This window comes from Rhinichthys klamathensis, unplaced genomic scaffold (genome assembly GCF_029890125.1).
Source record: "Rhinichthys klamathensis goyatoka isolate OS25496 unplaced genomic scaffold, OSU_Roscu_1.1 h1tg000142l_1, whole genome shotgun sequence".
NCBI classification, from domain to species: Eukaryota; Metazoa; Chordata; class Actinopteri; order Cypriniformes; family Leuciscidae; genus Rhinichthys; species Rhinichthys klamathensis.
The window spans coordinates 540,001-552,501 of NW_026606677.1; the positions used below are offsets into that span (position 1 = coordinate 540,001).

Sequence of the window (12,501 nt, forward strand, 5' to 3'; positions counted from 1 at the left end):
AGTGTGGATTATTAATATCATTATATTAATGTTTTGAGTGAGTGGACCTACAGTTCGCGGTGAGTGATCGCATGTGCTTCTGTCAGCTAGAGAGAGAGAGATTTATTTGTTATGTATTATTAATTTCAGGGTTGCCAACTCTCACGCTTTTGGCGTAAGACACACGCTCTCAGTAAATCTCACATATGAGAATATGAGATATGATATGAATCAAAGATCAGAAACACACGGATTAGTTCCACACAGCCAGCGCTGTCACTGGATCAGGACACAGGGATTGCAGGGGTTTCTGGTAAACATTGCAGTATAGAGTGCATTCACTATTAAACACATTAACTATTTTGTAATTAAATAAATGTTCAATATTTTAGCTCAATAATATTTATTAAATATTTTGAGTAGATCTTTCGGTACTAAATACTATTTGTGGAATAATTATGGTCCATTAATGACAACTTGAAATCATATTTTTTTCTAAGATTTTTTATTATTTATATTACAATTAGTATAGTATTTAAGGCTAAAGTGGAGAAAGGGTTTTAAATTAGGAAAATTAGAGTCATTTTGTGGCCAGAAAAAATAATATTTTCCATTTGTAATGCCAGGGTTGTCCACTAGGTGTGGCTCTTTCATAAACACATGCATTACTAGTCTAGCTCTGAGTATTGCAGATCATAACTGCGGTTTTGCACTTGAATACATATTTAGACATGATCAAACACTAGATGATCACATGATTCATTAAAAAAGTTAATAATTAGTTGGCAACCCTGTGTATATGTACATGCATGATTGGAAATGCTTGGCAATAATAGATTATTAACAATTGTCATGCCAATAAAGCACATGTCCGCGCTAAACTAGTGATCAATGGTGTAACATCGACAGTTATAGTCTCATCACTGCACGGATCGTGTTCATGTGTAATCAGCGACGGATGAGTTATTAGTTATGAATATGATCTGTATTAGTGCTTCTCTCTGTTCAGATTGAGGATGAGCGTCGGTCTGCTGTCACGCGCACTGAGCGCGCTCTCTGTGTCGCGCGCCGCCTCACCTCAGGTCAGATCTTCATCCTCCTCTTCATCACACATTACCTGTCATCACGTCAGCTGATCATTAATCACGTGCTTCACTCAGATCGCGAGTGTGTCCGGTGTGTCCGCGGCTCTGACCGGAAGTCGCGGCTTCATGACGAGCGCGTGTGAGTGTCAGAACCGGAGCCTGTGGAAGCAGAGAGAGAAGTACACCGTGCGACCGATCGGCATGAAGAAGACCGGGGGACGAGATTACACAGGTCACACACACACACACACACACACACTCTGACAGTGTCTGTGCTGCAGGGAGGATCGTCACACACACACACACACTCTCTCTCTGACAGTGTGTGTGCTGCAGGGAGGATCGTCACACACACACACACTCTCTCTCTGACAGTGTGTGTGCTGCAGGGAGGATCGTCACACACACACACACACACACACTCTCTCTCTGACAGTGTCTGTGCTGCAGGGAGGATCGTCACACACACACACACACACACACACTCTCTCTCTGACAGTGTGTGTGCTGCAGGGAGGATCGTCACACACACACACACACACACACTCTCTCTCTGACAGTGTCTGTGCTGCAGGGAGGATCGTCACACACACACACACACACACACTCTCTCTCTGACAGTGTGTGTGCTGCAGGGAGGATCGTCACACACACACACACACACACACTCTCTCTCTGACAGTGTGTGTGCTGCAGGGAGGATCGTCACACACACACACACACACACACTCTCTCTCTGACAGTGTCTGTGCTGCAGGGAGGATCGTCACACACACACACACACACACACTCTCTCTGACAGTGTGTGTGCTGCAGGGAGGATCGTCACACACACACACACACACACACACTCTCTCTCTGACAGTGTCTGTGCTGCAGGGAGGATCGTCACACACACACACACACACACACACACACACTCTCTCTCTGACAGTGTCTGTGCTGCAGGGAGGATCGTCACACACACACACACACACACTCTCTCTCTGACAGTGTCTGTGCTGCAGGGAGGATCGTCACACACACACACACACACACTCTCTCTCTCTGACAGTGTGTGTTCTGCAGGGAGGATCGTGACTCACGGTATCGGCGGCGGACACAAGCAGCGCTACCGTATGATCGACTTCCAGCGTCTGCGCTACGAGCCGGGCCGCGAGGACCAGCCCATCGTGGAGAAGGTGGTGGAGGTGCGGTACGACCCCTGCAGGTCAGTGTGTGTGTGTGTGTGTGTGTGTGTGTGTGTCCTCACGGTCACATGACCTCTGCAGGTGTGTGTGTGTGTGTGTCCTCACGGTCACATGACCTCTGCAGGTGTGTGTGTGTGTGTGTGTGTGTGTGTGTGTGTGTCCTCACGGTCACATGACCTCTGCAGGTGTGTGTGTGTGTGTGTGTGTCCTCACGGTCACATGACCTCTGCAGGTGTGTGTGTGTGTGTGTGTGTGTCCTCACGGTCACATGACCTCTGCAGGTGTGTGTGTGTGTGTGTGTCCTCACGGTCACATGACCTCTGCAGGTGTGTGTGTGTGTGTGTGTAAGTAATAAAAGGGCCCTGTCGCGCGTGTCCTTGTGCACACAGGTCAGCTGACATCGCGCTGGTCGCCGGCGGCAGCCGCAAGCGCTGGATCATCGCCACGGAGACCATGGAGGCGGGAGACGTGATCCGGTCGTCCAGCGCCATCGGACGCATGGCGGTTCTGGCCAAAGAGGGAGACTCCCATCCGCTCGGAGCTCTTCCCATCGGCACACTCATCAACAACCTGGAGCTGCTGCCCGGGAGAGGAGCGCAGTACATCCGCGCCGCAGGTCCGACACACACACACACACACACACACACACACACACACACACACTAGGGCAGGGATTCCCAAAGTGTGGTACGCCACCCCCAGGGGTGCAGAGAGGAAAAATGTAATGGCGTTCTGTTTTTTTAAGTGGGATTTTTCCATACAATAAAATAAAAAACCATGAACAGTAAACATTTCCTTTGCAATCGCTTTTATTTTAAATAAAAAACTATAATTTATTAGTTTTCGATAGAAACGTAGAAGACAGCTGCTGCCTCCTCCTCCTGCAGCCGCTAGGCTAGGCTATACGTCACGTGATCAACTTCTACATTCAGATGTGCTGGCGCTGAGCCAGTGCTGTCGTACATCACAACTACTGAGTGCTTGCAACCACATGATGTTTATTTTAGGTTTCAGACATTTAAATACACAGAAGTACTAGCAAAACAATGACTTTGATTTTGCTGATTTCTATGGAAGAGGCAATAATAATCCTTTTCATTATAATAAGACGACACGTTTTATTCATATCAGAATCAGATACACATTGTGCACGTAGCTTCACATTTGACCCTATTCTTCTCCCAGTTCACCGCCCTCTTACTCTCATGTATTTCGTGAGAAGACGTGTGTAAATCCAACAGATCCGATTCTCTGAACTGTGGCACAAACTAACATGGCGCCGCCCGTCGCGCATACAGCTCAGCTAACGCGATCTTATACAGGCGTTTAAACAACGAAACACATCCACTTACACATATTTGACAAGCGGAATATCAGTGTTTCATGCTATAGCGAATACATTTGTGAATATTTTTGATAAAAAGGAAAAATTACATATAAGCAGATCATCATTCATTCAGCGCTGTGTCACGTGACAAGCAATGACGCGTCACCATGGAAACATTAAAGTGACAAGTTCTAAATAACGGTCGCCTTGAAAAACTCACGCTGGGGGGTCACTTAGAATATTTTAAACTTACGTGTGAAAGGGTTAAAAGTGGAAGCTTGTGCGTAGCTTTGTTGCATTATATTGAAACTGTTGATGTTGTTGTTTTCATGCGTCTTCTGGTTATTAGCGCATGATTAAACATCAGTCTTTATATGGCGATAAAACAAAGCTTTGTTCCGTTTTTGTTGCGTTTTTTTTTTATTGGGGATTGGGGGTGTGCCAACCCGGTTGGGACATAGAAGGGGGTGCGCAGGAAAAAAAGTTTGGGAACCGCTGCACTAGGGGTTGAACGCATAGACAGTATAAGAAATGGACAGAGCATCTCATTGGAACTCAGTTGAGACAGTTGAAGCCCACTTTTAGCGATTTTTGAGCTCTTCCGTTCCTGACGCGCAGACTCAGACCGACTCAAACTAAGCTTGATGGCGTGAGCAACCTGTCTGACAGACGTTACTCTTCTAGTAGCTGTGCGTGAAAACTGCCAACGTTAATCTTGCAGAGACGGGGAACTTGAGCAAAGAGTTCTTTGGCGTGAGTGAGCAGGAGTAAGTATCCCGATGCTTTTATGGACTCATTATCTATGGGCTTCTCCCTTGACGGGACGTCCCCCGATCGCCTGCGAGCTTCTCCTCCTGTCTGTACGGTAATTTCTGTACAGCGCGACAGAGAGTCGAGTGGTTATGATGCAATCGTTAGCCTATTTTTACTAAATCTGTTTCTACGGGGCCATAGTGTAACATAGAAGGTAATGGAGCCCTTTATACATTGTCGTGTTTCTTTAGAAATAAATAATGGACAAATGGAGTCTTTAAACGCCTCAGATGTAAAGTTATTCGCTGTCAAAGTGACGCCAAAATGAATGGGAGTCAATGGAAATGCTAAACAGCCCGCAGTTACATCATCATTTAGGATGAAAAGAAAAGGAAAAAAAGCTATAAATTCACAGCTGCGCCTTAGTGATGCGCAGATCCAAGTAATACAAAATAATATTCCAATTAATTGCGGGTGAATTAGCTACATCATTAATATGTTTAAATAAAAAAAAGAAAAAAAAATGTTTTAATGATTTTAATAAAGATCCTGAACTCTCATTTCCGGTAAAACAGTGAGCGTGCGTCATGCTTTTACTTTCGTTTTCAACAATATCTAGTGTTAGGTTAGTAAAGTATTCACACACACTTGATGTACCAATGCTGCTTTCTTGCTGCAATGACCCTCTGGGCTCTTCATCTGTTGTCGTCTGCAACATGTTAGTATCAAAATTAGCGCGATCATAGTGTCACATGATCAACGCGACTAGTCGACGTCAAGCTTAAAGCGTCGCGGTATTTCATTAAGGTCGACTAGTCGGTTCAACCCCTAACACACACACACCGCACGACATACACACCCTCGTCAACAACCTGGAGCTGCTCCCCGGGAGAGGAGCGCAGTACATCCGCGCCGCAGGTCCGACACACACACTCTCACACACACACACACACTGACTCTGACTCTCGTGTGCAGGGACCTGTGGGGTGTTGCTGAGGAAGGTCAACGGCACAGCCATCGTTCAGCTGCCGTCCAAACACCAGATCCAGGTGAGACTCAGAGACTCGGTTACGGTTCTCCAGAACCTGTGTCGTCCCGGAGCTGTGTGTGTGTGTGTGTGTGTGTGTGTGTGTGTGTGCCGTCCCACCAGAGGACACCTCACTATACACACTCAAGTGTTTATGTCAGTGCTTTTGATCTATTAGTATCTGTAGATCTCCACTTCAGCAGCTTCACACACACACACACACACACACACACACACACACACACACACACACACACACACTCACACACACACCAAATTATTCTTCATATCTATTGTTCATCATTATACAACATTTTACTTCTACAAACAATGAAAATGATTTGCTGACAGTATTTTCAGGTTTATGTGACAACAGGAAACACTGTTCAGGCGCTATCTGTATTTAGTTTACTCGTGGTCAGCATCAGATGTGTGTGTGTGTGTGTGTGCTCCAGATGTGTGTGTGTGTGTGCTCCAGATGTGTGTGTGTGTGTGCTCCAGATGTGTGTGTGTGAGTGCTCCAGATGTGTGTGTGTGAGTGCTCCAGATGTGTGTGTGTGTGCTCCAGATGTGTGTGTGTGTGCTCCAGATGTGTGTGTGTGTGCTCCAGATGTGTGTGTGTGTGTGCTCCAGATGTGTGTGTGTGTGTGCTCCAGATGTGTGTGTGTGAGTGCTCCAGATGTGTGTGTGTGCTCCAGATGTGTGTGTGTGTGCTCCAGATGTGTGTGTGTGTGCTCCAGATGTGTGTGTGTGTGCTCCAGATGTGTGTGTGTGAGTGCTCCAGATGTGTGTGTGTGTGCTCCAGATGTGTGTGTGTGTGCTCCAGATGTGTGTGTGTGTGCTCCAGATGTGTGTGTGTGTGCTCCAGATGTGTGTGTGCTCCAGATGTGTGTGTGTGTGCTCCAGATGTGTGTGTGTGTGTGCTCCAGATGTGTGTGTGTGCTCCAGATGTGTGTGTGTGCTCCAGATGTGTGTGTGTGTGCTCCAGATGTGTGTGTGTGTGCTCCAGATGTGTGTGTGTGTGCTCCAGATGTGTGTGTGAGTGTGTGTGTGCTCCAGATGTGTGTGAGTGCTCCAGATGTGTGTTTGTGCTCCAGATGTGTGTGTGTGAGTGCTCCAGATGTGTGTGTGAGTGTGTGTGTGTGCTCCAGATGTGTGTGAGTGCTCCAGATGTGTGTGTGTGTGTGTGTGTGTGTGTGTGCTCCAGATGTGTGTGAGTGCTCCAGATGTGTGTGTGTGCTCCAGATGTGTGTGTGTGTGCTCCAGATGTGTGTGTGTGTGTGTGCTCCAGATGTGTGTGTGTGAGTGCTCCAGATGTGTGTGTGTGTGCTCCAGATGTGTGTGTGTGTGCTCCAGATGTGTGTGTGAGTGCTCCAGATGTGTGTGTGTGAGTGCTCCAGATGTGTGTGTGTGCTCCAGATGTGTGTGTGTGTGCTCCAGATGTGTGTGTGTGAGTGCTCCAGATGTGTGTGTGCGTGCTCCAGATGTGTGTGTGCGTGCTCCAGATGTGTGTGTGAGTGCTCCAGATGTGTGAGTGTGTGAGTGCTCCAGATGTGTGTGAGTGCTCCAGATGTGTGTGAGTGCTCCAGATGTGTGTGAGTGCTCCAGATGTGTGTGAGTGCTCCAGATGTGTGTGTGAGTGCTCCAGATGTGTGTGTGTGAGTGCTCCAGATGTGTGTGAGTGCTCCAGATGTGTGTGTGTGAGTGCTCCAGATGTGTGTGTGTGCTCCAGATGTGTGTGTGTGTGTGCTCCAGATGTGTGTGTGTGCTCCAGATGTGTGTGTGTGTGCTCCAGATGTGTGTGTGTGAGTGCTCCAGATGTGTGTGTGAGTGCTCCAGATGTGTGTGTGTGAGTGCTCCAGATGTGTGTGAGTGCTCTAGATGTGTGTGTGTGAGTGCTCCAGATGTGTGTGTGTGCTCCAGATGTGTGTGTGTGTGCTCCAGATGTGTGTGAGTGCTCCAGATGTGTGTGTGTGTGCTCCAGATGTGTGTGTGTGAGTGCTCCAGATGTGTGTGTGCGTGCTCCAGATGTGTGTGTGCGTGCTCCAGATGTGTGTGTGAGTGCTCCAGATGTGTGTGTGTGTGTGTGCTCCAGATGTGTGTGAGTGCTCCAGATGTGTGTGAGTGCTCCAGATGTGTGTGAGTGCTCCAGATGTGTGTGAGTGCTCCAGATGTGTGTGTGAGTGCTCCAGATGTGTGTGTGTGAGTGCTCCAGATGTGTGTGAGTGCTCCAGATGTGTGTGTGTGAGTGCTCCAGATGTGTGTGTGTGCTCCAGATGTGTGTGAGTGCTCCAGATGTGTGTGTGTGCTCCAGATGTGTGTGAGTGCTCCAGATGTGTGTGTGCGTGCTCCAGATGTGTGTGTGAGTGCTCCAGATGTGTGTGTGAGTGCTCCAGATGTGTGTGAGTGCTCCAGATGTGTGTGTGAGTGCTCCAGATGTGTGTGTGAGAGTGCTCCAGATGTGTGTGTGAGAGTGCTCCAGATGTGTGTGAGTGCTCCAGATGTGTGTGTGTGAGTGCTCCAGATGTGTGTGTGTGAGTGCTCCAGATGTGTGTGTGTGCTCCAGATGTGTGTGTGTGCTCCAGATGTGTGTGTGAGTGCTCCAGATGTGTGTGTAAAGCGTGTGCTCTTAATCTCTCAGGTGTTGGAGACGTGTGTGGCTACAGTGGGCCGAGTGTCTAACGTGGACCACAACAAGCGCATCATCGGGAAGGCGGGTCGGAACCGCTGGCTGGGCATCCGGCCCTCGAGCGGCCGCTGGCAGAGGAAGGGCGGCTGGGCGGGGCGCAAGATCAGACGCCTGCCGCCCATCAAGAGCTTCGTCACGCCCGCGCAATAAACTGAGCGTCGCAGTAACACCTGTGTCACGGGTCACGTCTGTTCACACACACACACACACACACACACACACACACACGGGTCACATCTGTTCACACACACACACACACACACACACACACCTGTGTCACGGGTCACGTCTGTTCACACACACACACACACACACACACACACGGGTCACATCTGTTCACACACACACACACCTGTGTCACGGGTCACGTCTGTTCACACACACACACACACACACACACCTGTGTCACGGGTCACGTCTGTTCACACACACACACACACACACACACACACACACCTGTGTCACGGGTCACGTCTGTTCACACACACACACACACACACACGGGTCACGTCTGTTCACACACACACACACACGCCTGTGTCACGGGTCACGTCTGTTCACACACACACACACCTGTGTCACGGGTCACGTCTGTTCACACACACACACACACACACCTGTGTCACGGGTCACGTCTGTTCACACGCACACACACCTGTGTCACGGGTCACGTCTGTTCACACGCACACACACCTGTGTCACGGGTCACGTCTGTTCACACACACACACACACACACCTGTGTCACAGGTCACGTCTGTTCACACACACACACACACACACGGGTCACGTCTGTTCACACACACACACACACACACCTGTGTCACGGGTCACGTCTGTTCACACGCACACACACCTGTGTCACGGGTCACGTCTGTTCACACACACACACACACACACACACACACACACACCTGTGTCACAGGTCACGTCTGTTCACACACACACACACACCTGTGTCACGGGTCACGTCTGTTTACACACACACACACCTGTGTCACGGGTCACGTCTGTACACACACACACACACACACACACCTGTGTCACGGGTCACGTCTGTTCACACACACACACACACGGGTCACGTCTGTTCACACACACACACACGCCTGTGTCACGGGTCACGTCTGTTCACACACACACACACCTGTGTCACGGGTCACGTCTGTTCACACACACACACACACACACCTGTGTCACAGGTCACGTCTGTTCACACACACACACACCTGTGTCACGGGTCACGTCTGTTCACACACACACACACACACACACACACACCTGTGTCACAGGTCACGTCTGTTCACACACACACACACCTGTGTCACGGGTCACGTCTGTTTACACACACACACACCTGTGTCACGGGTCACGTCTGTTCACACACACACACACACCTGTGTCACAGGTCACGTCTGTTCACACACACACACACACACACGCCTGCCGCCCATCAAGAGCTTCGTCACACCCGCGCAATAAACTGAGCGTCGCAGTAACACCTGTGTCACGGGTCACGTCTGTTCACACACACACACACGGGTCACATCTGTTCACACACACACACACCTGTGTCACGGGTCACGTCTGTTCACACACACACACACACACACACACACGGGTCACATCTGTTCACACACACACACACACACACACCTGTGTCACGGGTCACGTCTGTTCACACACACACACACACACCTGTGTCACGGGTCACGTCTGTTCACACACACACACACACACACACACACACCTGTGTCACGGGTCACGTCTGTTCACACACACACACACACACACACACACGGGTCACGTCTGTTCACACACACACACACACGCCTGTGTCACGGGTCACGTCTGTTCACACACACACACACCTGTGTCACGGGTCACGTCTGTTCACACACACACACACACACACCTGTGTCACGGGTCACGTCTGTTCACACGCACACACACCTGTGTCACGGGTCACGTCTGTTCACACACACACACACACACACACACACACCTGTGTCACAGGTCACGTCTGTTCACACACACACACACACACCTGTGTCACGGGTCACGTCTGTTTACACACACACACACCTGTGTCACGGGTCACGTCTGTTCACACACACACACACACACACACACACACACACACCTGTGTCACGGGTCACGTCTGTTCACACACACACACGGGTCACGTCTGTTCACACACACACACACGCCTGTGTCACGGGTCACGTCTGTTCACACACACACACACCTGTGTCACGGGTCACGTCTGTTCACACACACACACACACACACACCTGTGTCACAGGTCACGTCTGTTCACACACACACACACACCTGTGTCACGGGTCACGTCTGTTTACACACACACACACCTGTGTCACGGGTCACGTCTGTTCACACACACACACACACCTGTGTCACAGGTCACGTCTGTTCACACACACACACACACACCTGTGTCACGGGTCACGTCTGTTCACACACACACACACACGGGTCACGTCTGTTCACACACACACACGCCTGTGTCACGGGTCACATCTGTTCACACACACACACACACACACGCCTGCCACCCATCAAGAGCTTCGTCACGCCCGCGCAATAAACTGAGCGTCGCAACTACACCTGTGTCACGGGTCACGTCTGTTCACACACACACACACCTGTGTCACGGGTCACGTCTGTTCACACACACACACACCTGTGTCACGGGTCACGTCTGTTCACACACACACACACGGGTCACGTCTGTTCACACACACACACACGGGTCACGTCTGTTCACACACACACACACCTGTGTCACGGGTCACGTCTGTTCACACACACACACACCTGTGTCACGGGTCACGTCTGTTCACACACACACACACGGGTCACGTCTGTTCACACACACGCCTGTGTCACGGGTCACGTCTGTTCACACACACACACACGGGTCACGGGTCACGTCTGTTCACACACACACACACCTGTGTCACGGGTCACGTCTGTTCACACACACACACACGGGTCACGTCTGTTCACACACACACACACCTGTGTCACGGGTCACGTCTGTTCACACACACACACACGGGTCACGTCTGTTCACACACACACACGGGTCACGTCTGTTCACACACACACGCCTGTGTCACGGGTCACGTCTGTTCACACACACACACACACCTGTGTCACGGGTCACGTCTGTTCACACACACACACACACACACACACACACCGGGTCACGTCTGTTCACACACACACACACACACGGGTCACGTCTGTTCACACACACAGATGGGTCACGTCTGTTCACACACACACACACACATACGCCTGTGTCACGGGTCACGTCTGTACACACACACACACACACACACACATACGCCTGTGTCACGGGTCACGTCTGTTCACACACACACACACACACACACACACACGCCTGTGTCACGGGTCACGTCTGTTCACACATACACACACACGGGTCACGTCTGTTCACACATACACACACACGGGTCACGTCTGTTCACACATACACACACACACACATACGCCTGTGTCACGGGTCACGTCTGTTCACACACACACACACACACACACACGGGTCACGTCTGTTCACACACACACACACACACGGGTCACGTCTGTTCACACACACAGATGGGTCACGTCTGTTCACACACACACACACACATACGCCTGTGTCACGGGTCACGTCTGTACACACACACACACACACATACGCCTGTGTCACGGGTCACGTCTGTTCACACACACACACACACGCCTGTGTCACGGGTCACGTCTGTTCACACATACACACACACGGGTCACGTCTGTTCACACATACACACACACACACACACGCCTGTGTCACGGGTCACGTCTGTTCACACACACACACACACACACATACGCCTGTGTCACGGGTCACGTCTGTTCACACACACAGACGGGTCACGTCTGTTCACACATACACACACACGGGTCACGTCTGTTCACACACACACACACACACACATACGCCTGTGTCACGGGTCACGTCTGTTCATACACACAGACGGGTCACGTCTGTTCACACATACACACACACGGGTCACGTCTGTTCACACACACACACACACACACATACGCCTGTGTCACGGGTCACGTCTGTTCACACACACACACGGGTCACGTCTGTTCTCACACACACACACACACACACACACATACGCCTGTGTCACGGGTCACGTCTGTTCACACACACACACACGGGTCACGTCTGTTCTCACACACACACACACACAGACATACGCCTGTGTCACGGGTCACGTCTGTTCACACACACACACACACAACACGTCTGTTCACACACACACACACACACACACATCTTGTGCGGTTAAAAACCCTTTATTAAACACAACTGCATGTGTAAGCATGGAAAGCAGCAACGTTATAAAATGACACTTCATTCTCCAAT

At 50.2% G+C, this 12,501-nt stretch overlaps 1 protein-coding gene across 1 annotated transcript in view; it reads left to right on the forward strand.

The window, feature by feature from the left end:
- The window catches only part of mrpl2 (mitochondrial ribosomal protein L2), an 8,302-nt gene extending 83 nt beyond the window's left edge, over positions 1–8,219 (forward strand). The window contains exons 1-7 of the mRNA XM_056257740.1: positions 1–59; positions 989–1,061; positions 1,140–1,296; positions 2,133–2,274; positions 2,644–2,870; positions 5,310–5,383; positions 8,003–8,219. The exon at positions 1–59 is cut by the window's left edge and continues 83 nt beyond it. Of these exons, the coding sequence (XP_056113715.1) occupies positions 996–1,061; positions 1,140–1,296; positions 2,133–2,274; positions 2,644–2,870; positions 5,310–5,383; positions 8,003–8,200 (864 nt within the window). The 5' untranslated portion in view covers positions 1–59; positions 989–995 and the 3' untranslated portion in view covers positions 8,201–8,219. The remainder of the gene's footprint in view (positions 60–988; positions 1,062–1,139; positions 1,297–2,132; positions 2,275–2,643; positions 2,871–5,309; positions 5,384–8,002) is intronic.
- The last annotated feature ends 4,282 nt before the right edge of the window (positions 8,220–12,501 follow it).